This window comes from Zootoca vivipara, chromosome 5 (assembly GCF_965207765.1).
Source record: "Zootoca vivipara chromosome 5, rZooViv2.hap1.1, whole genome shotgun sequence".
In the NCBI taxonomy this organism is placed as follows: Eukaryota; Metazoa; Chordata; class Lepidosauria; order Squamata; family Lacertidae; genus Zootoca; species Zootoca vivipara.
In genome coordinates this window covers 6,775,933-6,803,254 of record NC_142588.1, presented here as the reverse complement: position 1 = coordinate 6,803,254, position 27,322 = coordinate 6,775,933, and the positions used below count along the sequence as shown (strand labels likewise).

Below are 27,322 nucleotides of genomic sequence, written 5' to 3'. Positions count from 1 at the left end.
GGGGTCAACCTTGGAAACCTCCATCCTTCCACCTGCCCAGTTTTGGGATATTGAGCATTTGTTGCTCTCTTGCTCCATCTCCCCCATCACTTTTGTAATTTTTGTCCTATCCTCCTGGATCCACTGGATCCACTCCTAAAGGAAAACCTGCTTGATTGTTTTTGCCAGCCTATTGGTCCTTAAGATCTTTCCATTCATTTTCTTCTTACATGCAACCCTTCTGAATGATTTCAAACCATTTGTCACTTCTTCCTTGTGCATTCTAAGGTTGCAATCCTACGTTGCTTGGGAGGTATGTTGTGGGCAGGGCTGGATTTAGGTTTGATGAGGCCCTAAGCTACTGAAGGCAATGGAGCCCTTTATATGCCCAGCTGTCCTTTGTCAACAACAAATTGTTGCAGTTTTTTGTGTTAATTATATGCTCTAAGGGAATTTATGCACCTACCAGTAATAGGCATCTAAAGCCATTTGCACATAACAAAATATGTACATCATAGGAGCCTACACAACACAACACAAAACAAAACACTGTTGCTGTATGTAAGTTTAATTTATTTATTTTTTATCTTATATTTTGGAAATGTACATCCAGTTTTTTTGTTTTTTTGGGACCCCCTAAGAGAGTCCCCTAAGAGAGTCCCCTAAGGGATGCGGGTGGTGCTGTGGTCTAAACCACAGATCCTAGGGTTGCCAATCGGAAGGTCAGCAGTTTGAATCCCCATGACGGGGTAAGCTCCCATTGTTTGGTCCCAGCTCCTGACCATCTATCAGTTCGAAAGCATGTCAAAGTGCACGTAGATACGGTAAATAGCTACTGCTCCAGCGGGAAGATAAACGGCGTTTCCGGGCACTGCTCTGGTTCGCCAGAAGTGGCTTAGTCATGCTGGCCACATGACCCAGAAGCTGTCTGCGAACAAATGCCGGCTCTCTCAGCCTATAAAGCGAAATGAGCGCGCAACCCCAGAGTCGCCCGTGACTGTACTTAACTGTCAGGGGTCCCTTTACCTTTACCTAAGAGAGTGGGGCCCTAAGCTCTAGCTTGTTTAGCTTATACGTAAATCCGGCACTGTTGTGGGCATCCATCTATCTCGAGAGCAATCCCGTCTGAACTCAGATAAAGTAAATTAATGCTTCAGAGCTGTTGGTTGCAGGGCCGTCTCAAGCATGTCGGGCGCCCGGGCGCTGTGGTGTGGAGAGCGCTCTGGCGACCCCGCTCCGCCCTGTTTCTTGCCGCGGCTGGTGGGTGGGCGCAGCGGGCAGCGGGTCTGCCGCGTGCCGCCCCCCTGCCGGTCCAGTGCCCTGGTGCCCCGCGTCACCCAGCCTACCCCTAGAGCCGGCCCTGGTTGGTTGCTAGCTGCTTATTTCAAACCAGTATGCCAACTTCCCTGGTTCTGATTCTGCAGCTGTCTGTCCATCCTCTCACTTCAGTTTTCCATTTGGACTCTTACCCCATTCATCAGGTTCGCTCCATCTTCCAGCTCGCCTCCTCTAGGCCTGCTGTTTCTATCCCTAGCCATATTGAGTTAGCCTCCTCTCTAGTCAAATATGCCTGGCTGTGCTCCTCCTGTATTACCTCCTGCAACTTCTGCTCCTCGCGGGTCATGCTCAGCAGCACAGTGCTCTCTCGAACCATTGGGATGTCCTGCCAGAGGGATGTCGAGGATGAGACGGACAGGCGTTGCAGGTAGGAATCCTGAGGGGAGATGGTTTTTCTTCGTAACCTTGGGGAGTCTGTGGATTTAAACTCCAAATCTTCGGTCAAGGAATCTGCTCTCTTTTGACTTTGAATGGCTTTGTTCAGTGCAACATCACTGTATTCCTGGTAGAGCAGCTTCGCTGTGAAGAAAAACCACCAAACCTTAACAATTCTGACTCAACGCACCAGGCCTGCAACCAGAGCTATTACGTGGGTGGTGGGGTGGTTGTGGTGGGGTTAGGGCACACTGAGGAGAGGAAGGGACAAGATTTAATTTGTCAGTGTGAAGAAGTAAACACACTGTATTTTAAATTCCAAACAGCCTGAAGTTAAACAACTTACATTCAAATGTTGTTGTATAAACATGGAAAAAAATAAACACTGAAATGAAACAACCGGTTAGAAACAGACATATTGTGTTTCTCCAAAAATAAGACACCGTCTTATATTTATTTTTCCTCAAAAAAATCACGGTGGCTTATTTTCAGGGGATGTCTTTATTATTATTATTATTATTATTATTATTATTATTATTATTATTATTAAGTATGGTACAGTTTAACCTACAAGGTTAAACTGCCTATCACTATGGCTTATTTTCGGGGTATGGCTTATTTTTCCTGTGAGGAATAGGCTAATATTTGAATATTTTATATTGCCCTAGAGAGAGGTCTAATTTAGCATTTTCATCTTTCTTGTATTTAGCAAGCAAAGCTAAAACTTTTGAAATTGCCAAGCTTGCTGAATCTGCAGTTAGCATCCAATTCATTGTTACTAGTGAATTTATGAAATTTTCTCTCAGGCCAGCCCAGCTCTGAGAACAAAAATAAGGAGATAAATTAAGTAAGACGCTAGGGTTGTTTCTATATCTACTCCCATTTTCTGCAAAAAGAAGAAAAAGCAGGGAGAATAACACTCTTCTTTAGGCTCACTTTTGATATCCCCTTTCAGGCTACATTGCTACTGCTGAGATGCTTTAGGCCAGGCATCCCCAAACTTCGGCCCTCCAGATGTTTTGGACTACAATTCCCATCATCCCTGACCACTGGTCCTGTTAGCTAGGGATCATGGGAGTTGTAGGCCAAAACATCTGGAGGGCCGCAGTTTGGGGATGCCTGCTTTAGGTTCTCTTTACCATCTCTCTTTCGTTGAAAATAACATTGAAGGATCCAGAAACCTGAGTGAGGGCTCCAATCTAGAATAGGAAGACATCCCAGAACAGGGACCTATGACTGTTCTTCCTTCTCCAAAATATAAATGGCTGGTCTAAGCACACTTTTGTAAAAGCATATATAATTTAATGTGTACGTAATCACATCCAAACCATGTTTGGAGCGGGTAGAATGAAATAGTGGGGAGGAAGAAATGAAAGGAGCAGGGAGTTTTGTCAGTTTTTTTGGGGGGGTGGTGGATGGAATTAGCTGGGTGGGAATGGGTTTAGGGTGAAGATTACTAGTTCCGAAATCACATTCATGTCAGGCACAGCTTTTATGATTTCATTGTTTCTCAATTAAACACTCTGTCTGTTGTTAACCCTGGGAAAATTTAAATGAACCCCACGCTTAGAGGCTTGAACCAGGCAGAGGGCCTTCTCGGTGGTGGCGCCCGCCCTGTGGAATGCCCTCCCATCAGATGTCAAGGAAATAAACAACTATCTGACTTTTAGAAGTTATCTGAAGGCAGCCCTGTTTAGGGAAGTTTTTAATGTGTGACATTTTAATGAATCTTTAATCTTTGTTGGGAGCTGCCCAGAGTGGCTGTGGAAATCCAACCAGATGGGACGGGGGATAAATTATTTATTTCTTTATTTATTGTTGCTATTATTCTGCACCTGCAGAGTGTTTTTAGCACGGAGAGAACTTCGTTGGACAGGAAGTACTTACACGAGTTGATTAATTTGGAGCGCCGCCGTTTGATTGTTTCTGCTGTTTCTAGTAGTTTCTTCTCTCTTTCGGGGAATGGAAAACATCAAGAAGTGAGTAGTTTATGAATATGAGGAAAATCAACAAGGTCTACAAAGAGGGTAGTATAACCTGAGTGTTGGATCTCATCAGTTACAGCTAGCATTTTAACGCTGGGTTCATAGCCTGCATTGCCTACTGAGGAGAATGGCAAGACAAAAACCACGATAAAGCTTCTTCTTGGAAGTTTGTTCTTCCAAGGAGTATTTGGCAGATTTCTGCAGGTTAATTTATCTTTACAACAACTCTGTGAGGCAAGTTAGACATGCCACATCTCCCTTTACACATACTTGTTGATGCTGCCATAGTTCTCGCCATTGTGGTCCGAATCTGTCCAAAGGCTTCCACACAATTATGCTTCACCCTAATACCCTATACCAGGCATGTCCAAAGTCTGTTTTGGGGGCCTAATCTGGCCCGCCAGGTCAGTTTAATCTGGGTTTATCTCCTGGGGTAAAATCCTAAGAAAAGCTCAACAACTTCAATCCTAAAAAAAGGTCAACAACTTTGGTTGGCCCTCACGCATGTTAACTTCATCAAATCAGGCCCTCTTTGGGAAAAGTTTGGGCACCCCTTCCCTATACAGAAGAAGGAGCTGTCCACAGCTCACATTGGATTGACCTAGAAATAAGATGAGCTTTTAAAATTGGGTAATTGGCTGGGAAATAGGTCAGGCTATGTGAATTCAACCACTAAACGCCCTGCCCCACCCAGCCCCAAAGCTGTCATTTGCAGCCACAGTGAATTCATGGAGGCTTACAAAGCTGCAATATCCCCACAGCAAATTATGGTTCCACATCTGCAGCCCAAGGGGGATAAAGAGCCTGCAGAACCTCTAAGCACTTGCTGAAGCCCCCCACAAACAGTGTAGTTCAGAGATGCTGTCTCTTCCCCTGAGCAAGTTGGCAGCCTGCTGGGGTTTCTCTAAGTTGCTCTCATTTCAGGTCCTTTGCACAGCTTTTTTCTCCTCAAACTGTGCAAAGCTGTTGTTCTTGATCTTGAGGGTGGATTTTAATTTGAGCTGGAGAACTTGGGGTTCTCGGAAGGCTCTCCTCTTCTTTGAGGTGAGCATCAGAAGCTCCCGAATCTCAAATCCCAGCTCAGCAAGCTTTTCCAACATGTCTAATGTTTTATTTACAGACCTCTTGAGGGTTTGAGCATAAAAATTGGGCCAGAATGAACCATGTGGGCAGAAACGTTTTTGCATACCTGAACTGGGGGTGAAGGCAATTCAGTATTTCAGGGGACCTAATTTATTTGTCCAAGGCAGGTCACCCAGTCAGCTTCATAGCCGAGCAAGGATTTGAACCTGCATTTCACTAATTTGAAACCCAACTAATTGTAACTGCTGATACCACACTGGTTCTCAGTTCCTGTGACATAGCATGAGAAGTGCATTAAACATTCCGAAAGCACTAGAGGAAATTTAATTCCACTGTCACAAGAGGGTGTTCAATGGCTCAGTACAAAGATGCTTATGGGAAGAGACTCACCCAAATTTCACTCTGTCGAAATGGTCTGATTTTTCTTTGTGTGCAGGGGCTTCCTCCTTTGACGAGATAAGAGATGCTATGAACTCTGAAAATGGAAGAGATAGTGGGGTTGTCTTATTCCAAAAATTTTTAGTGCTGAAGTGCTTGTAATTCAGTCACAACTTCTCAGCTGCAAAAATGGAAATGTAGCTCATTGCAGCAGGTGGCGAGAAGGACTATACAGTGGTACCTTGGTTTACAAACTTAATCCGTTCTGGAGTCCGTTCTTAAACCAAAGCGTTCTTAAACCAAGGTATGCTTTCTCACAGCAGCGGGGGATGCAATTTACAAATGGAACACACTCAACAGGAAGCGAAACATGTTCTGCTTCCAGGCCAAAGTTTACAAATCAAAACACCTACTTCCAGGTTTGCAGCGTTCTTAATCCAAGTTGTTCATAAACTAAGATGTTCTTAAACCAAGGTACCACTGTATACTGCAGGGAAGAGCCAATGAGAGGACAACATATCTCTGTGCACAGAGATAAATGGTGCATCTGTTCCCTTTCAGTGGCCTAATTTCATGGGAGGCACAGATTTTGCCAAGAGTCTTGCAGTCCATGACGGCCCAATGTAAATAGCACCATAGTGGCACTGGGACCTATAGTTATTGCCACATCACTAAGATGGTGCACAAAATATCTCCCCATGTGATTCAGGTGGCTTTCGTGTTCCAAACCACTCACAAGGGCTTCCCAGCTCATTATCACAAATGCTATCTGCACAGCATCATTTTAGTTTCTGACCATACTTGCATTTCTTCTCATGCTTTTCTTGATACAGCGGTACCTCGGTTTTCAAACATCTCCATAGTCGTTTCAGAACGTGAACGTTGAATACCTGGAAGTGCCTCAGTTTTTGAACGCGCCTCAGAACTCGAACAGGAAACGTGGCTTCCATTTTGAGTTTTCCTTACTGAGGCTTGCATTTTGATAATAATAATAATAATAATAATAATAATAATAATAATAATAATAATAATATATTATTTATACCCTGCCCATCTGGCTGGTTTCTCCAGCCACTCTGGGTGGCTTCCAACCGAATATTAAAAACAGTACAGCATCAAACATTAAAAACTTCCCTAAACAGGGCCGCCTTCAGTTGTCTTCTAAAAGTAAAATAATTGCTTATTGCCTTGACATCTGCTGGGGGGGATTCCACCCACAGGGCGGGTGCCACTACTGAGAAGGCCCTCTGCCTGGTTCCCTGCAACCTCACCTCTCGCAATGAGGGAACCGCCAGAAGACCCTCGGTGCTGGATCTCAGTGAATGATGGGGGTGGAGACGCTCCTTCAGGTATACAGGACTGAGGCTTCCGCTTTCGGTTTTCGAACATTTCGGAACTCGAACGGACTTCCAGAACAGATTTTGTTTGAAAACCAAGGTACCACTGTATTTATCTGAAGACCAGTTCTCATCATTAAAGCACACAAGATGACCCTGCTGGATTATATCATGTCCATCTCCTTTTCCAACTACGTCTAGCCAGATCCTTGCTGGAAACCCAAAAGCAGAGCATGCAGACAACAGAGCCTCTCTCGGTTTGTTCCAGTTTTATGATATTGATCACTCTATCCTCTGTGAATCTGCCAAAGGCAGTGGCCATCAGCACTGCTATACGATGTGCTAAAGGCCCATGGCTTAGACGGTTTCAAAAGGGAAATCTAAAGACAGATATATCAATGATCAGTAGCCATGGTAACTAAATAGAACCTCCATGTTCAAATGTATAGCTCAGATTTTCAGGTGCTTGGGACATAGTGAGAAAGTCTGTTGTTTCCATGCTCTGCTTGAGGGCTTCCTGCAGGAATCTAGCCGGCAACTGTTGTCAACAGGATGCTTGAGTAGACGGATATTTGGTCTAGTCCAGCAGGACTCGTTTTATGTTCTTTTAAAGTTGGGAGCTGGCTTTCAGATAGAATCATTGAATCATAGAGTTGGAAGAGACCACAAGGGCCATCCAGTCCAACCCCCTGCCAAGCAGGAAACACCATTAAAGCATTCCTGACATATGGCCGTCAAGCCTCCGCTTAAAGACCTCCAAAGAAGGAGACTCCACCACACTCCTTGGCAGATAGACTGATGTTAGTCTATAACAGGTCCGCTTTCCTTCTGGGGGGGGGGCGGTGTTGCCGTCCGGCATCCGGGACCCCCCAGTGACCCGGCTGGAGGGTGAAGGGATGCCGCCCGCGTCATGGGTACTCCCGCCCGCGTCATAAACCCCCAGCTGTCCAATCGGCACAACAGGCCATTTAAACTGTGGGGCGGCCGGGGGCGGGTGGGCAAGCTCCTTTCACTTTTCTTGTCATTTTGGTAAGAAACAGGGATTAAAAGTCACTCACCTAATTCATTGTCTGTTGGTATGGAGATCTTTCTCAAACCCTGCCGATGCCAATCTTTGCTTTTTGCTCGGTGTTTGCTTAGCACTTCCTGTTTCTTTGAACTGGATGTTGGTTCTTTTATGTCTACCCCAAGGACACTCTTATTTGGACAACTAGTACATTTCTCTAAGGGTAGGTGCCTGGCTCCGCCTTCCTTTCTAGGAACCGCAGGTGGGACTGTGTCCTCTGCATCTTTCTTAGCTGCATCTCCTCTCTGGGTCTGCTGCCACCACCGCGGCCCTTGACAGACAGCCTGTTCTCTGCATGGGTGCCTGATAGTTGGTGGAGATGGAGGGCCTTGCTGGAAAAAGTGTATTGGGTTGGTGAAAGCTATAAGTGTAGGCTGCATTGGACTTCTGGTCTCTGCAGCTTCAGACATTTTCTGACTTCTTACTGAGGGATGGAGGCTGTATTTATTTGATTTCCCCATCGCACATATCCATAGTATCAGGAATGCTGTAGGAGGGGCCTTCCACTGGCTCACTGTTTCCTGAAATGCTGACATCTGAGTGCATCTCCAATAGACTGGATGCTTCGTGTATATTCCTGCCCTTCTGGCCTTGTGAAGTACCTGCCTCTTCTGAATTGGCCAACTGTACAACAGGGAATTCTTCAACTCTGCTGTCGATGTTTAGAGCCTGGGCAAGCTTTTCTGCTTCAGCAGCATAGGATATGGTCTGAGAGATGCGGTCGGCAACAAACGCACAGCCACCCCCATCTATATAGTTAACAGGTAGAGTAGATTCTGGTGCTTCAACTGGTTGTTGGGCAAACTGATCACCATCAGGAGCTGGAGGCATGTTGGAGCTGGAAGCTGGATGTGGAAGCTGAAGGTCCTTGTTAACAGCAAAGGCTGTAGGGTTGGAGTTAAACTCAGGAGCTACAGATTCCCTGCTTTGGCTAGAGTTTGCTAGTTGAATGGGCTGATCAGCACTGAGGGGAGGAAACACTGAATCAGAATGGAGTGGATGTGGCATATGTCGGTTGGAATTGCATTCAGTTGCTGGGGGTTGATTAAATAGTTCATTGTCAGGCGTCAGGACTGAAGACTGTGGCGCCTTAACGGCAGTGGACTTTGGGGCTAAAAACTGGCAAGCTTGACTGGGAGAGGGCAGTTGTTCTAGGAACTGACTGGGTTGACTGGGTGCAAGAGTAGGAGTGAGGGGCTGAGCAAGGGTGTCTGCATTAGGTCCAGGGCTTAAAAACTGAGCAGACTCACTGTAGTCTGACACAGTTGGCGTGAGCTGATTTAAGCGGCCGGAAGCAGGCTCTGGAGGAATGGCCTGATCCGAGGCAGGTGTTGGGGTCAAAGGCTTTGTTGGCTGAGCCACATCTGGGGTTATCACAGAACAAGCGCCGGGAGGGAAAGGGGTCTCCGTGTTGCCACATGCTGTTCCATCCACTTCAAGAACCAATGAACATGGTGATTCACTGATTAAAGTTTGTTGTTCCGTGCAAAGTGTATCTGCTCCTGGCTTAAGTAGATTCTGGTTTTCAGGCTCTTGTATGGATTCTGATTCTTCACATGGCACAACAGTACCATCTCTGGCTCTCTTGCCAGCCCCTTCCTCCAGAGAATCTGCCTCTGTTGAGGCTCCCAGAGATGAGGCAGTGATATGGATTTCACCATCAACAGGGTGACCCACAGGCTGAGAATCATACAGATGAATCTGTGAATCAGGACTTCCTACCAAATCTCTACAGGGTGGTGGTCTTCCTTCACCATCAAGACTCGCAACACTCGTCTCTTCACCACCACACTCGCTGCCCTCTCTTTCAATAGCACTTCTGTCTTCCCCAGGGGGTTGCTCGCTGCCTTGGCTGTTATGGCCAACTTGGTCAAAGATGCCAGAGGATTCCAATTGTCTAGAACCAGGGCATGTTGGAGCCTGTGCCCTTGGGCTCTCACACACTGGGATACCTTCAGATACCGACATAGCTCTTGCCTTTGCTATTTGTGGGTTACCAGAGTCCTGTGTCCACTGTGGACCGTGATTTGGAGATGAGAGCTCCTTGAAAGTGAAATTAAATGCTTCGGCCTCAACCAAAGAACAGTTCTTGTTTAAATCAGGAAGATCCAAGTTCATTTGTAGTGCATTTAAACCTAGTGGGGCAGTTATCTCTCTCTCTGCCCCTTGCTTTGATGCTTGTCTTATGTGCACACAACAGTCTTGTTGTTCCTGACCTTTGTGTCCCAGTTCTAGATTATTCTGCTCCGTTTCCACTTCTTTCTCCATTCCCTTCCATTCCAGGCATTCCTCATTTAGTTCAGTGTCTACCAACTCTGGTGCCTCCAATTCTGCAGACCCTGACTCCAATGATTTTGATACCTGAGACGATTCTGCTTCATCACAACCAGTAGCATGCTTTGTTTTAACTGTCTCCTTTAGTGAACAATTCTTGCTTCCTCCTATGCCATCCTCCTCCTCCTCAAGATGGAGGACAGTGCAAATAAATGAATTTTGTCCCAATTCTTCCACTTCCTCTCCTATATCTGAATGATTGTCTACTCTACTGGAGTCTGGCAGAGACAAAATTTCATTAGGCTTTGGTTGTTGCACATCTAAATGTATTTCCCCACCCTTAGAAAATTCAAAGCTTAACTGGAAAAGTGCAGAAGATTTCACACCTTCTCTTTGTCCCTTTAACTCTCTTACTTTCCCCTCTTCCCCAGCTCCTTCGGTCTTAAAGGGCATCTTCTCATCAATCTCCCATGTGACTTCCATATTTGGCATATGGCTCTTCTCTAGTTCATATTGAGACTCTAGCTCCGATGAGTGATTTTCATCTGATCTGCCTTTGGAAAGCTCAGCATTTTGGTGATGCTCTGAAACATCATGACTCACCAGGGGATAGTCAGAGGCTGATTCCTCAATAGCAGAAAAAGTGCCTGATAAATGTGTTTCCTCACACAGTGTCTGAGAAAATGCATCACGGGGGTTCAGAGCTTGGGAAAATCCAAGAACAAGGGTTTCACCTTTTATCTCTCCCACCGCAACCTCACTGGGAATACTTGAGATCTGTTCAAGAGTTGCTGTACTGAAAAGGGAAGATTCGTGATCACTTAAGGAATGAGCAGCTTCAAGTTCTCTCTGATGGGGATCCAAAGGGGCCTCCTTGTTATCCTCCAAAGTGACAGTTTGTATATTGAGAATATTTTCTTGCTCGGAAAATCCTCCCCAGTCCTCTGGATCTCTCTGGACTCTTTCCAGTCCCACCGATGTCTCTCTTTCCGCAGGGTTAGGGAATCTGCCCCATATCTGTTCTTCCATGACAAAGAGAAGTGGCAGGGCTTGAGAAAAAGAGTTCTTTTTATCCTCTGCTGTCACTGCCACCCTCTCTTCAGAAACATCACTCCTGGTGAAAAATTCTGTGACATCACGGTGCCTTCTGGCTGGTGCAGGGTTAGAAGATTCATGGAATTTGTGGGTTGCTGAGGGGAAAGGATCTTCCCCTTTGATTTCTTCAGACTCCATCAGTGGCACATCCTGAAAATCAGAAGAAGAAGAAGAATTATTACTATAAGGCTATGGCTGACCAGGAAATGTTACATTTAAAAGCATTCAGCCGCACACCTAATGGAGAAGGAGGAGGAAGAGGAGGAGGAGGAGGAGGAGGAGGAGGAGGAAGGGGGGGGGAGCTGGGCAGACAACCTGCATTCAGGAGTGTAAAAAGAAAAGCAAAGGAAGAGAGCAAAGAATGTGGGCTCCAACTACCTAAGGCTCCAACTACCTATTATGCAGAGTTCAATGCATAATTTCCTTGACATATTTTTCTCCCCAGCCAAAACAAGCTGCAAGTCTGAACAGAAGAAGGATGAGCTCCTTTCTCTCTGGTAACTTCCCAGCTTAGAATCATCATTCCAAACTTTAAAAAAAACTCATTTGGAATAATGATTCTAACTTCGTTTTATACCCATGTGTAAGGGGGGGGGAGTACAGAGAACCACCCCCTTGCATCAGAAGTAGCTCCTCCCCAAGCAGCGATGGAAGCGAGGGCTCTGAGGAAATGGAGAGAGAGGGCCAGGGCTCCAGCAACATGAGAGAGACCCGGCCACACAGGAGTGAGGAAAGGGAGGGGGAGAAGGGAGAAAATGAAAGCCTGGAGCGTAGACCCCTTCCTCCGGTTCCGGAATTACTCAGGAGAAAGAGAGGGAGGAGATTCACTGTCCCGAGGCTATTATGGTGGAGAAGGTCACGTGGGGGGGGGCAGTGCCGGATTCTGCATCGGACTGAGCAGACATGCTGTACATATCCAGCTCACTGTAAATAGTCTGCACTAATAAAAACTGTTTAAAGACAAGCATGCGGAGTGTCGTTACTCTAGAGTAGTCGCAAGAACCTCTGACACCATGGAAGGAAAGACACAGAGAGCCTAAGGAGACCCCATCTCAACCCCTTCAATGGCAATCTTGAATTGCAAACAGCTGGAGTGGAAGGTCTGTCTCTGCACATCTTTTCTCCACTCAGGATGCTTTGGCTTAAAAGCAATAAGGATGAAAGAATCATGGAACTCTTTCAGGATCAGATTCTTGCTCTGCAGTCTCAGGTTTCTTATTTGAAAAAAGGTACAAGGAGGTTGTAGAAATAAAAAGTGTTTAGATAAATATTGATATTGAGAGGCAGTTATAAATAAATAGTAAGTGTGAGATGTTGTGTTATGTTATAAGATTAGGAAAAGAATAGTTATATGGTAAATAAGGTATAAGAATAAGATTTAGAAATTACTAATGAGGATTTACAATGTAATGCAGCTGGAAGGGACATGAGGAAGTCACTGATATTAGAATAGATATAAGTTGAAGTTTTGGAAGTTTTGTTTTTCTTCTTTGTTTTTTGTATTTTTTGTATTTTGTATTTTTTGCATTTTGTACTTTTTGTAGTTTGTATTCTTTGTATGTGTGAGGGGCAAGGGGTATCGCGAAGCCCCTCCCCTCCTGAGTTCCAGCCCAGCCCAGAGCACGACTGAGAGCAGGGAAAGCTCCAGCTCAAGTGGGGAAACAGGAAGTGGGGTCCAAGGCTCTGGCAGGGTAGAAGAGCCAGCGTCCCAGGTGGGACAGGAAGGAGGAAAAAAGGGGGGCAGACCCATCCCCCCAACTCCGGAACTTCGCAGAAAGCGTCGGGGGAAGAGGATGGGGCTCCCCAAGTTGTTATGCTGGCGCAAGACGCGCCAAACGCCATTCGGAGGTTCTGATTAAAGCTGAAAAGATGTGTCTCTGTAAATAGCTCTACCTTTAGCACTGTAAATACGCAGCACCAATAAAAAGATAAAATGCAGAGCGGTGTAGAGTCGTTACTCTGAAGTAGTCCCATCCGGCCACTGTGACAGTATGTTTCTGCTTTTGCATTTTGGTTTGTTACAAAATAATAAATATATTTAATAAAAATAAAATTTGAACATACATGAGCATTTATTGAAATCTCAGAAGCCAGAAGGATGGCTGAATTATGGTTTCCAGTAGTTGGGGTGGTGCTTCCGCGAGCCTTGCATTGCTCTCTGTCCTTCCCCCCAAAACAGATAAATTATGTAAATTCACACAACTTGCATTATTCAGAAGTCAGTTGTAGAAGCCAGGATTTCTCAGCTCATAATTTAGATTGCAAATGGAATTTTGGCAGAGTGCAATCACAGCCTTCAGAATAGGACTGGTAAGCTTCCTCTTTCTGGGAGGGGAGATTTATTTTATTTTTTTAAGCAGATCAGGGGAGAAATACATCACAGGCAGAGAAAGCAGGGGGAGGCCATCACAACACCGACAACAAGGTAACAGAAAATAGCCACAACTTTGGTGGTTTAAAAGAGGACTAGACAAACTAACGGTTGCTGGGAATCAGGTCTGGCTTCCAGTGGGCATTTGGTTGGCTAGTGTAGAAAGAGGAGGATGGACTAGCATGGCTCTTACGTTTTTAGGAAATGACCAGACATTGAAAACTCCAAGAGGCATTCGTAAAGAAAGTACAGACCTGCAACACTAATTACTGATTTTCAGCAATTCAGCGCTACTCCAGAAATGGAGGACAGACTCACATTCCTCATGCAAAACCAACTTCATTTGAAAAGACCGTCAGAGACACAAGGAGGCGAAACTTGTAAAATGTCCAAGTTTCCCTTAGTTTCTCTGTTGAATATACTGTTATGTGACTCTCCCAACTTCTCCGAGAAAGTGACAGGTTCCAGGAAGCACAGTGCTTCGCAATGTTTGGTTTCCTTTGGAAAGAGGTCAGTTGAGGTTTATGATGCTTAGTAACATTTGTCTACAAATAAAGAGGTTGAGCATAGGTGGAAGTAGAGCTTAAGCTCTACTTAAGCAACCACTGCTTCACATCAGATCTCTAGGCAGAAGCAACCAGCAACTCAAAAATGCTGTTAGCTTACAGAATACAAACTTAGCTCTCTGTGGGGCCGTCCACACTTCCGCATGCCTAGAAAGCTTGGGTCTTGCCTCTCGACCCACTCCTTTCACAGAGAAAACCCACTTTTAAGTGCTAAAATCAGAGCAAACGTCAATTCAGATAAAACCTAGCGGGACAAGATAAGCCCTGTCTCTCATTCAAAAACTGTAGTGCAGGGGTGTCAAACTCAAATTCATCGGGGGCCGCATCAGCAGTTTGGTCACCCTCAAAGGGCCGGTTGTGTCTGTAGGACTATGTGTCCACTCTTTATTATCATAAATTATTGTCACTGCATTCAATTATTACTGTTTTTTTGTAATAATGTAAGCTCATTCCCGCCCCCACATGGATCACATTCCTGCGTCATGGCGCGTGTGTGGGAGGGGATGTAAACGAGGGAAATTTGAACAAAAGGTGGGGATCAACGGCTTGGGGGGGGGGGCTCAACTAAACCTTCGGCAGGAAGGAGAAAGCCACTGCTGGGATTAAAAACCTGCAGATGGAAAGAGGGCTTCCCTCTCCCGCCCTGCGCACACCCAAACCCCGCTAGGCAGGATGCCACACGCTGCAACCCACCCCATGCTTTGGAGAGGGGCAGGAACATGCGGTGCAGCGCCAACTCCCTGCTTTGCTTTTGCATCCTCCCTCCTCAGCGCCAGAGTCCCTTCCCCTCACGCTGAGGGAGGGCAGCGGATTTCCCGAGGAGGAAGGCGGCAGCCCCAGCGGACGTGCATCTTCGCCTCAGAGCTGCTCTTCCCCCCACCCGCGCTGTTGTCGTCTTCGCCGCCGCCTCTCCCTACCGGGACTGCAGGCAGAGGAGGCTTAAAAACCTCCCCCCCAAAAAAAATTTCCCCTCCCACCTACTCAAACCGCGAGGCGACTCCATCTGGAGCCCTACATCACGAGGGGCTGAGAGGAGGCGGCGGCAGAGCGGGAAGAGCAGGAACCCGTGCCATCGTCGCCGCCTCCCTCCCGGCCGCCCCCCGGGGAGCAGCTCCGCCGGAACTGAGAAGCCAAAGGGCAGCTCAGGGGTGGGGGGCAGAGCAAAAGCCAGGCACCCTCCCAAGTGTCTATGAGGAGAAAACGGGGGAAGAGGGAAGAGAAACCCGGCTCCATCAAGAGAGCGGCTGTTGCGCTTCGCCTACTTCCCCCTCAGGCTCACTCTTTCGCCTGCTCGCTCGCCCACCTCCCGGATGCAGCCGAGGAGAGGAAGGGAAGCGGTGGGCGGCGGCTCCCCAGTGCCGCCTCACTCGCTCTCGGAGACAACAGCAAAGCCCGCCCCAAAAAAATCCAGCGATGCTCCATCCCGGCACCAACTTTGCCGGCGGCGCCTGTAGGGCGTTCCTACCTCCTCAGCGGGCTTCCTCCTCCTCCTCCTACATCTCACTTCCCCGTCTGGCCGCTGTGCCACCGCCTCCCTCAGCCTCATTCGAAATTGAAATTCCCTGGCCAAGGCCGTCACCGCGGCTCCAGCGCCCCGGCCTCCGCCCGCAGCCCCGCCCCCGGTTTTGACCCTTGGCCAATCGCAGGCTCCAGAACTACTGTCAGTGGCTAGTGTCGGCGGCGGCTACGCGGGCCACATGACGAGGTCTGGCGGGCCGGATTAGGCCCCCGGGCCTTGTGTTTGACACCTGTGCTGTAGTGTATGGTTCTTTTCACACAGATTATGTCATCCTTATAGCAAGGTGGGTTGGGGGACAAAGGCACGCCCCCCCTTCAGTTATTTCCTAACCATTCAGAAGATTTAAGGAGAATTGTCTAGCAAATCCCATGGAAACACACAACTGGAAAACTCTGACATCAATTTGAGATACTTTATGGGAAATGTTTCATAAATGGAGTAAAACAAATGAATATCAAGGGATGTTAATACTCCATCAAGTCCAAAACACTAGCCCAATATTGCCTCACAGTGGTCCACCGAGATCATTGTTTTCATAGAAAACGGATACTAAACGCAACTATTTTTGCACTGGCAAACCCAGCTTTGCTCTGGGTGAAGTTGTCGCCACTGCTGCTGAGTCAAGCTAGAGTTCTGCAGAAAGGAAGTGTAAGCCTTTGATTTAATACTGGATTATTAGGTCATAGCTGAGATTAAATCAAAGCAGCATAGGTGCCAGTTAGTATGACCTCCTAGGGTTGGGAGCTGCACTTTACAACCTGCCTATTTTAAACATGATAATAATAATAATAATAATAATAATAATAATAATAATAATAAATAAATAAATAAATAAATAAATAAATATTATTTATACCCTGCCCATCTGGCTGGGCAGGGTATAAATAATTTCTTAAATATTAAAATACACTAATTTCTTAAACAGTCTCACTGGTCATTTAAAGTCTCACTGGTAATAAGAAAAAGGTGGCGGTTCTAAAGCCTTAGGAAATTCTACATACTGTACAATGTTTGTTTATTTCATTTCTTTAAAAAATAGTCTTCATTAATTTTGCACGCAGTTTAGAAAACAATAAAACGCAATAGGGAATCAATGGTAAATTACAATGTTATAGCTCACACTGTTTCCTTTAAGCTGTGGCTGGCTCCCACCCCCACCCTTTCCTGTCAACTGTAAAGAAGAAGAAGAAGAAGAAGAAGAAGAAGAAGAAGAAGAAGAAGAAGAAGAAGAAGAAGAAGAAGAAGAAGAAGAAGAAGAAGAAGGGGTTAATCAGCTGGAGGAAGATGATGCGTGAGAATGACCCTGCAAGGATTACTCCTACAGCCTCTTGCAACACAGGCAGCTGTAAGGGCATGATGACATGGCTCAACAGGGGAAATAATGGAGCTGGTGGCAGAGCCCAGGGCTTATTTTCACTGGAAGGGAGAGCACAAGGCTGAATCTAACCCCACCATCACCACTCGGAGATTTTACTACTCTTCCTTTTTGTTTGCTGGTGTGCTCAGCTTCATCCAAGGCATTATAAAAATGCTTCACTGTGACTGGAAATTAGGGTAAGGTGAAGGAGCTTTACAAAGTTGAACTGTTAGTTTAAAGCAGAGTTCTTTTTGCGTGGCCAGGCGGAGACCACCACCACCCTGACCCCAGGTGACCCCCGGGAGGAATAATGACTCATGACAACGTGTTGTGGGATTAAAATTGGCCACAACTTTATTAAACTTTCAGATGTAGGGAGACCTTGGCTTAGGCATTGGACGTTTATCCCTCCCAGACCCCGTCCGGGGATCCGGGGAACATCAGGGTTATCCAAACTGTGTGGGGATTGGGCTGGCTCTGGAGAATGTCTGTTTAAGCAGAGAGCCCGGCCCCCATTTTGCCGCAATGCAGGAGAGAGCACTGACAACCTAATGGCGTATGGCCAGTGACTCTCTTCCACATAACCCCTTTAATGGGAAACCCTGGGATCACCACCACAGGGGGGCGTGGGTCACCGCTTCACACCCCACCCCACCCCATTTAGGGAAGTTAGACTAAAAGATTCTGCCCAAGGCCTGAAACCGCCAAAGTTGTGACGTTTTTGTTACGGGGAAGGCAAAATCTGCCACTGCAGGGAAATTCCTTCCTGGTCCTTCAACAGCAACCATCAATGACGGTAGCAGCACCCGCATACCTGTAAAGAAGAGGTTAACCTGCAAAAGGAAGGCGTTAACTGAGGGTGGGCGAAGCTCTGGAGCTGACTGAGGACTCCCAGGTAAGTTCCACCCTCTATTGTGTGTGCAGGGCGGTCCTAAGCCTACCTTGGGGAGGTGAAGCCAGGTTGAACTGCCAGGGATTGGGTAGGATTGGGTGGCTGCACGCGACCGTGCAAAAAGCGCCCCCCATTTGAGGTGGGGAGCGGTCATTACAAACAACAGCTTCTTTCTTGCTTAATTAACAAAAACCAGAGGTGCTTTCCAAACTTGTATATACAGGGCCGTCTTAAACGCCCCTGCCGCTGTGGTGCGCCGGATCTCTCCGGCGCCCTCCCGCCCCGTTTCCCAGCACGGTGGGCGGGTGGGCGCAGCGGCGGGCAGGCGGGCAGGCACAGCGCGATCTCTCTGGCGCCCTCCCGCCCCGTTTCCCAGCGCGGTGGGCGGGTGGGCGCAGCACGCAGCACGGCTCCCACAGGCGCAGCTGCGCGGCGTACCGGCCGGCCAGCGGGCGGGCGCAGCTCGCGGCGCCTTTCTGGCGGGCCGGCGCCATGGTGCCCTGCGCCACCGGGGGTCTACCTAGAGGCGGGCCTGTGTATATAAAGCCCTCTAGCCTATAAAACTTAAAAAGATGAATTTTCTGAGGAGTTTTTTCTAGACGATTCATAAATGAGTGTTTATTTTTCATTAAATATTTTATTAACGGAAAATCAAAGGTACAAGCAGGAAGGAACATAACCAACCATTTATATGCTGTTTGCTGGGGTTTAATTTCTTATGTGTCAAATTCAGATATACAAAACTCTTCTCCCACCAAATTGTGAAATTTGACTTTAATTTTTTTAATATTATCTGCTTTCTGTCTGTTTGGAAAAGACAACCTCTATCCTGCTCCTATGTTTTGTATCTTTGATTATGTTCTTCCCTGTTTGCTTGTACTTTTTTATTTAACATAGATGGGTATTTACAAATTCCTTTTTCAGTTATTGTACATGACACCCTCACAAGCCCCAGTCCACCACCAGTAGCACAATATTCTGCCCCATGGAATGCCTTTTTTTATGGAGCTGTTTCCATAAAGTATCTTCCATTTGCTAGGCACTGTGGAGGCAGGCAGAAGTTTTAGACTTACAGGCACTACAATGCACTTTCAGGTCATGGACTCAGAATAAGCCTCTTGGCCCCTTCTCCTGTCACATTAGCCTCGAAGTTTTTTTCAAGGACACCTAGGAAATGTAAAAGTTCCAGAAAAGGAGAAAATGCTGAGTCTGGCTTAGTCCACCTGTTCCCCCAGTGGCTGGGGTTGGGGATTTCTGTGTGTGGCTATATCCCTACTCCATCATCTCAGTCTCTCTGATTGTGCTCCTCTTGTGGAGCCTTGTGCAAAGCTAAAGGACTGAGACCATAGTCCTCCTCTGTCCCGTGCAGAGAAGGGCAAGTGAAGCAATGCTTTCACTTCACCCTAGACTTCCTGGAAAGGAAGAAATGGTATCACCAGCTCCTTCCTCGGGCACCCTGTGCAAAGTGGTCTTTGCTGATTGCTGTGCACCTCCTCTTTCTCACAGGGAAAGAGGAAGAGTGTGCAGCAAATTGACATGGAATAATGAGCCCCCAGAATGGTGTTTATTGTGGGTGCATTCTACCACATGTGTCACTGGAGTTGAATGTGGATGTGAAGCGGCATGAATGTCTTGGTGTGGACACAGTCTTAGTTGTTCTGTCATGGTTTCCTAATGCTACCACATCATTGCTGTCCAGGGAGACTATAGCACAGGCATCTCCAAACTTCGGCCCTCCAGATGTTTTGGACTACAATCCCCATCATCCCCGACCACTGGTCCTGTTAGCTAGGGATCATGGGAGTTGTAGGCCAAAACATCTGGAGGGCCACAGTTTGGGGATGCCTGCTATAGCACAACCACAGTCGGACCAAAAACAACTCCGAACATTCGTGGTATGAAAAGTTACAGAATTTCAGCAGGCTGTTGGAGGATTTGCAGTGCTTGGAAATGAAGTGGTATCGTTGCCTGGCAATTGAATCTGTGTTGGGTCCCAGAATTAGAAAGGGGGCTCAGGAATAGAGCCTACCCTCTCAAACTCATAACAGTATACTGCACAAATTAACAGTTAGGGTAATGTCAGGAAAACAGAATACGGTAATCTGCCATGTGAATGCAGCCTTAGTCCCAAGCAGGGGAGATTGTGTGCATGCACATCCAAAACTAGAATTACAGGGAGAAGGATTCTAGAAGTCATCCCAGGATGCTTGCTTTTCAATTGCAGGAAATTGTTCTTAATGAGTCAGTACTCTACCATGAATTCTCCCCCTACCCCCCCCTCCCTGACATAGACACACACGATCTGAGGTAGTATGTATAGAGTAGTTTTGCTATAAAGCTCAAATGCTATTTGTGTGAACTTGAGTGTGTGGTTGTGTACAGGTTGCTAAGGTCTCACCCTGCTTGAATATGGGTGAATGAGGGCAGAACCAGTTAAAACCCGAAACTTTGAAGATGGTTCTAGCTGTTTGTTCTTCAGGGAGAGATGATGGAAGCAGAGGCCATAGCTGTTTGCCAGGAGGGAGCTGTGAAACCTCACTTGCTCCTTCCTTCTCTCCCTCCCTCGACTCGCCTTTTGGTTTAAGCCAAACCCTGTTCTTGGAGTTCATTAACCAAAGGGTGTGGTTTCACATGTTGCATTTGTTACTTCACATTCCACACCACTACCTAAGCTCTGCCCTTGCAATTCCCCTTGTGAGTTTTTGGGAGAAAGGTAACCGGCAGTCAAATGTTTTCCAAGCAGGCTGGTTGTCATGTAGCTTAGATTTCTGTATCGGACAACATTTTATCCTCTTCAAAAGTCTCACACTCGTGCAAGTGAAATATGACGAACAAGTCATGAACTAAAAATGAACCTGACAGCCAGAAGGCCAGTAAAACCAGGGCTTTTTTCCCAGCCGGAACTTGCCAGAACTCAGTTCTGGCATCTCTCAGGTGGGCACCATTGCCATTACAGTAGTACCTCGGGTTACGAACACGATCCGTTCCGGGTCGCAGTTCGTAACCCGAAAAGTTCGTAACCTGAACCGCCATTTTGCGCTTGCGCAAAGCGCTATTTTCACGCTTTGTGCATGCGCAAACCGCGCACGTGCGGCCGAAAATACTTCCGGGTTTGCGCAGTTCGTAACCCGAGTTGTTCGTAACCCGAGGTACGACTGTATAAGAGAACAAGGGAGGTGTTCAAGGTGAGCTCAGTGCACCTCTTTTTCTAGAAAAACAGCACTGAGTAAAACCAAAGTTAGTGTATCCATTCCACTCGCACTGTGTTGCCTAGGAAGATGAAGGACTTTATAGGGAATAAAGAGGATAATGATACTTTGGGCATTTCTGCACAAAACACTTTGAATGCTCTAATCACAGTAATTGTACAGAATATCTAAGCCTTGCCTTGCACTGCCAAAAGAAAATTTACAGTCCAATCCTACCAATGTTTACAGAGAAGCAAGTTCCACTGAGTTCAGTAGGATTCACTTCCTTCCTAATATCTATGCTTACAATGTCAACGGGGGATGTGTGAGGCGGCCCCACCTTGCCGCCCCAGGCTCCTTTGGGAAGGGCAAGATATAAATGCAATAAATAATAATAGCAGCTGGACGGGATGAATCCCAAGCCGGAATTAAGATTGCCGGAAGAAATATCAACAACCTCAGGTATGCAGATGACACAGCCTTGATGGCAGAAAGTGAGGAGGAATTAAAAAACCTTTTAATGAGGGTGAAAGAGGAGAGCGCAAAATATGGTCTGAAGCTCAACATCAAAAAAACCAAGATCATGGCCACTGGTCCCATCACCTCCTGGCAAATAGAAGGGGAAGAAATGGAGGCAGTGAGAGATTTTACTTTCTTGGGCTCATTGATCACTGCAGATGGTGACAGCAGTCACGAAATTAAAAGGCGCCTGCTTCTTGGGAGAAAAGCAGTGACAAACCTAGACAACATCTTAAAAAGCAGAGACATCACCTTGCTTACAAAGGTCCGTATAGTGAAAGCTATGGTTTTCCCAGTAGTGATGTATGGAAGTGAGAGCTGGACCATAAAGAAGGCTGATCGCCGAAGAATTGATGCTTTTGAATTATGGTGCTGGAGGAGACTCTTGAGAGTCCCATGGACTGCAAGAAGATCAAACCTCTCCATTCTGAAGGAAATCAGCCCTGAGTGCTCACTGGAAGGACAGATCCTGAAGCTGAGGCTCCAATACTTTGGCCACCTGATGAGAAGAGAAGACTCCCTGGAAAAGACCCTGATGTTGGGAAAGATGGAGGGCATGAGGAGAAGGGGACGACAGAGGACAAGATGGTTGGACAGTGTTCTTGAAGCCACGAACATGAGTTTGACCAAACTATGGGAGGCAGTGCAAGACAGGAGTGCCTGGCGTGCTATGGTCCATGGGGTCACAAAGAGTCGGACACGACTAAACAACAACAACAACAACAACAGCAGTCTCATGGTCAGAGCTCTGGGTCGGGCCCTGCCTTGCTTCGAAGGGTCCATGCCTCAGACCCTGCATAGGAGCAATATCTGGAAATCCAAATATTCAGTCCTCCCATTGACTTTCATTGGGAAAATCAAGACAACAATGAACTGCTTGTTTTTGCAATTGGTACATGACATTTGGAGAAACTGTAGCTCCTCAAGGGGGGATTCTGGAGCAAATTGTTGGTGGTGTAATGCCCTGCTACTTCCCCCTGTTCAAAGTCTGCTTGCTGTGATGGCAGATATCAATGGTGGGATCCATTCCCACCTTGCATGGGACCCACATCATGGTCTGCCGCTTGTGTGGAGAATCAGGCTGGTGGCTACTCTCAGTCTGGAGGTTCAGCACAGGACCAGTGTAGGGCTTAGTCGCGGGTGTGGGTGTGTGTCATCACAAGACCATTGGGGAGATCAGAGGGGGTACCTCCTGATGTCACTGGAGAGTGTCCCAGCTGCACCGCTGTGCTCTTGACAGAAGCACTGTTGCCTGCTGGCCATCAGTGGGTCAGAGTGAGGAGCCCTCTCCTCTCCCACCAATGGTCCTGTCAGCTTGCTGCTGCTATTGCTTCCGGCCTCCTGAAACAGCCTCCTGACACCTGGACCACTTGGCCTTTCAGCCTGACAGGGCGACAAGAGTAAGTCTGGCCACCGGTGACGATGCAACTGGCAGCAATTCTGACAACTCTGGCCATGGTGGCAACAATGACATGGAAGCTTCATAGAAGAATCCATAGGCTGTATTCATAGAATCATAGAATTGTAGAGTTGGGAGGGACCCGGCAGGTCATCTACGTCAACTCCCAGGAATGCAACAAAAGCATCCATGACAGATGGCCATCAAACTGCTTAAAAAGTCCCAATGAAGGAGAGTGCACCACCTTCTGAGGGTTTCCAAGGTGGGCACAGCACTCTGTCAACATTTGGATGCCGGCTGCCATTTTGAATCAAGGTGTCATACCAAAACGTGACTTTGGCGTGACTTTGTCCATTTCCTGACACAGTTTTGGCCAAACTCAACTTGAGTTTCCTTTCTACCCTGGCAACGGGCTGCTTCACACACTTGGTGATTATCTGTAGCATCAGTTGAATAAGTTCCCTTTCTTTATTTCATAAACATTATACATTGCTTGATTTTTTTTTAATTTTAAAAATCCTTTCAAGATAAACATAAAAAAGAAAATCAAGAAAAAAATTACAACCCTACTTTAAAACATACAAAAGTGAAAATACTAAAACATTAAAATTAACTCAACTTTCTATACATCTGGGTAGGCTTGTTTAAAGAAGAATGTTTATGGCAGGCACCAAAAACAGAGCACAGGGAGTTCCAAAGTTTTTACAAATGCAGAACAGCTATTTTGTTTCACTAGTAGGAGTGCCGATTCTGCCAATCAAAGAGGTCAAGTGGGCACATGTGGGGTAGATAATGTGATGTCGTAGGTAAACTAGTCCCAAGTTGTTAAGGTTACATATGCTAATAATAACACCTTGAAATTGGCCCGGCAGCAAATTAGCAACCAATGCTGAGCACAGGTGTTATATGTGACAGGGCCTGTCAGCAATTGTGCCGCAGCATTCTTCACTAACTGCAGCCGCCTGATCAAGTGCAAGGGAAGGCAGCACAATGCAGTAATCCATTCTTTCAGTAAGTAACACATGAATTACTGTGGCCAGGCATTTGGCCATCAGAAATCACCTCACGTCACCTCAAATGCCATGCTTTGCATTTCACACATTCAGCTGCTAGTCATCAAGTGGTGATGAACTGTGTTTGTGAAATCTCACAATTGCCTTGTGGACAATTGTGGACAATCCAATAAACATGTTCTGCTTGTCATGGCTACAGTTGGAATCTGCTGAAACGGAGAAAGATCACTAGCAAAATATGTGCCATTATGATTTGAGGGGGAGAAATGGAAAAGGTGCTTCTCATCCAGGGCCCTGGAAGAAAGGAAAGGAGGAGACACAGAGACACAGTGTCTATGGAAATGACAGGTCACAATCCATCAGTGTTTTTAGCCAATGAGCGAAGTGAAGAGCTGAAATGGGTAAATGAGTTGTTTGGACACCAGGTAATATCAATCCCTACCAGGGCCATATCGATAAAGGTGCAATTGGAGTAATCGTACCAAGACCCAATTGCTTTCTGGACACAGTGCCCCCAACCCCCACCTCCTTAAAGGACACCATGGCCAGTGGTATTGGAAGCCTCTGAGATGCCAAGAAAAACCAGCAGGGTCACACTCCCCACATCTCTCTCTGGAGATAGAATTTCAATCTGTGACCACTGAGATCTATTCCAAGTTACTCACCAGCACTCTCAGTCTTTATGCCTGCAGTACATATGACCAACTGAAGGGATACAGACCCCACAGGCTGCAGCACCATTGCTAGGAAGCCTCATGAGATCCAGCACCAGTTGCACTTGCTGGTGGCCTGAGCTCCTCCTCCAAAGCTCTTCCAAAGCCATCCTGTTTATGGGATGGGCTTTGGTGGCTGCTAATGCAGACAGCCAATGAATGCTCAAGGCCTCTCATTAGTATGAAAATGCTTCTGGGAGGAAGCGTGAAGAAAGCTGCTAGGCCTCTTGCCCAATAAACACTCTCACGCCGTGTCTTGACTGCCTCAGGAACCTGGCATGAGACCTGGACTTGATGGACCAAAGAGCAGCAAAACTCCTTCCAGCTGTGATACTTAGCATGTAGATAGCACCTCCAGGTGTTCAAAAGGCTTCGAGTGTATGACTACCTTGCTGTAATCATTACAACACTCCTACAAAGCAGGTCACTATCAATCCCATATTACACGAAGGGGGTCAAGGCAGAGAGTAAAGCTACTCTAACAACTCATGCACACTTAGCTTTGCTCCACCATTTCTAGGTACAGATCTCTGCTTTAAAGCTCCCTGCCTGAGTGTTATTTTTTTGTGGGAGGCACTGCTTTCCTCACAAAAGCTTACTCATTACAACTGAATCAGTGCAGATGGCAATCTGTGAAAAACCTGAATGGCCACTTGTTCCGATTCAGCAGTAAAGAGCAGCTTTTCCTTGAGGAAAGTGGCAGGGGTGGGGAAAAACACTCAGACATGGACCAAGAAAGCACAGGCTTGTGCACGGAACACTTGGGGCAAAAAGTGAGTGTGGGTGAGCCCTAAGACTGTAAAGTGAGTTTCTGGAAGAAGGGAGCTTTGAAGTATGGACCTCCTCCAATTGACATACCGTAGCCTAGTGTCTTAGCCACAATCGTATACAAGCCAAAGTACCACAAGCATCTGCTTTGTTCACTAGCCTCTAGCACTGTGGGCAGCTGGATTTGGCCCACTAAATTCTTAACCCTTGCAAAATGATGTTTATTTTCCATCTCAAAGCAACTTCTCTGACTAAAATTCAGGTTAAAAAACACCAAGTGGATGGATAATAAAACATGCTGCGTCTGTTCAAAATGTTTCACGTACATTATTTCAGCAACACTGAACAGCAGTGTAAGGCTTGCCAGTATTATTTTCCCCATAAACACTGAAACAGAGACAAGGAAGGCTTATCTGAGCCTATGTAGTAACATTTATGCTAGAAGTAGGATTTGCATGATGGGTTTCCCGGTTCATAGCTGGACCAGAGAGCACCAGGACTCGCTCTGAGTATTATGATGCCAATTCTAGTGATAAATTATACTTATCATGTATATAGCACATTCAGGGGTTCAAAATGTTTCATTGAAGTAGCAAAGAGCACCAGGGCTTCTTCTGAGTATTATGAAGCATAGCTTAGCCATTGTGCTACAGTTGTTGTCCTAATGCCTTGCCGGATCAGACCAAAAGCCCATCCAACTCAACAGTTTGTCTGCAACAACCACCAGGCTCAGGCAAGACATAAAGATATGGCCTTCTCTTCTTCTGTATTTTCAACAGTGGGCAATAATTATAGGCACGCTGCTCCTGAACATGGAGGTTCCCCATGCCTATAAGAAGCACAGAGTTCTTCTGTAGGTAACACACACCCTGTACAAAGCAATTAACTCAAAATCTGAGATCCCAGCCGAGTAATTCAAAATGTATGTTACCTTCTTTGGCCGCCTCCGATAGCAATGCATCCTGTTCTTTGTTCCTTTGTATCCCATTTGCTCTAATCCAGTAATGCACACAAACCGCACACACAATGATGTCTATGAGAACTCCAGAGGACATCCCCTTGCCCCTAAGCAAGGGTTTAGTGGCAAGGCCTGCATCAGCGAAACAGTCTTACTTCGCTGTTCGGCAGAGGAAGGAGGGCTTGGTAGTTGATGCAAGCACACGGGGTTTTGTAAGCAAGGCATCCGTGAGTGCGGCTCCTTGAGATCCTGCAGGATAAACCAAGGGGGAACCTGGGAAAGGGCTCATAGCCAGCAGAATGTTCAGAAGCCACCGTTGTGGAGTTGTTCTCTCCCCCGTCTTCCTGCATCACATCCGAACAGGGAAATAAAGGAATCCAGCTCTGTTTGCTTACAGATCCTTCTTGAGCCACTCCTTCATTGTGCCTGAGCGGAAGCCAGGACATTGGGCAACTCCGAAGGTCGAGTCTAAACACCAGCAAGCTATGAGTAAGTTGCATTAAAAGTATACAGTATGCCATTTCTATTATTGGAGGGTTTTTTCCTCCTCCCGTGACATCATGATCAGCATCAGGAAATTTCACCACACTGAGGCTGCACTCCATGTTTGTGGCTGCAGCAGACGGTGGGGGAGGGGGGGGAGCACAGGAAAAAGAACAATTGGTTGGTAAATAGGAAACTTTCCACACTGAACAGGGAATGAGCAGAAAGTCACCCAGTTCACATTTGAATACGAACCAACCTAATCTGTGTTTCTGACCAAAATACACAAACTGAAGTGAACCTTTGGAAGTTGAACTCCCCCCCCCCAATTTTGCAGTGCAGCTCTCCAAAGTGTGGAAAAAGTATACATTGAGGGAAAATCTATACAAAAATACATACATTACTGCAAATAATGTACAATATTGCATTATATGCTGGGAAATTGCTTGCAAAAATGCACAAAAAGTGTGCGAAACTTCATGTGAACTTTTTTTTTAAGGAACAAATTGCCAACTGATGCAGAAATGGAAAAATGGGAAACTGAAATGGACAGATCTGTCCGTTTCTGCTGCTGAACCCAGCCACGAGCGGCCTGACACTGACTTGCAAGTCTTGTTCACCATCACGGCCTGTTGCCTTTTGCAGAGGCGACACACATTGAAACTC

At 46.5% G+C, this 27,322-nt stretch overlaps 1 protein-coding gene across 1 annotated transcript in view; it reads right to left on the bottom strand.

Annotated features, from left to right (window-relative positions):
• LOC118096245 (uncharacterized) overlaps positions 1-26,617 on the bottom strand; it is a 39,495-nt gene extending 12,878 nt beyond the window's left edge. The window contains 6 exon segments of the mRNA XM_035137796.3: positions 1,574-1,836; positions 3,580-3,644; positions 5,151-5,235; positions 7,534-7,994; positions 7,996-11,060; positions 26,147-26,617. Of these exon segments, the coding sequence (XP_034993687.3) occupies positions 1,574-1,836; positions 3,580-3,644; positions 5,151-5,235; positions 7,534-7,994; positions 7,996-11,060; positions 26,147-26,203 (3,996 nt within the window). The 5' untranslated portion in view covers positions 26,204-26,617.
• Positions 26,618-27,322: the final 705 nt, after the last annotated feature.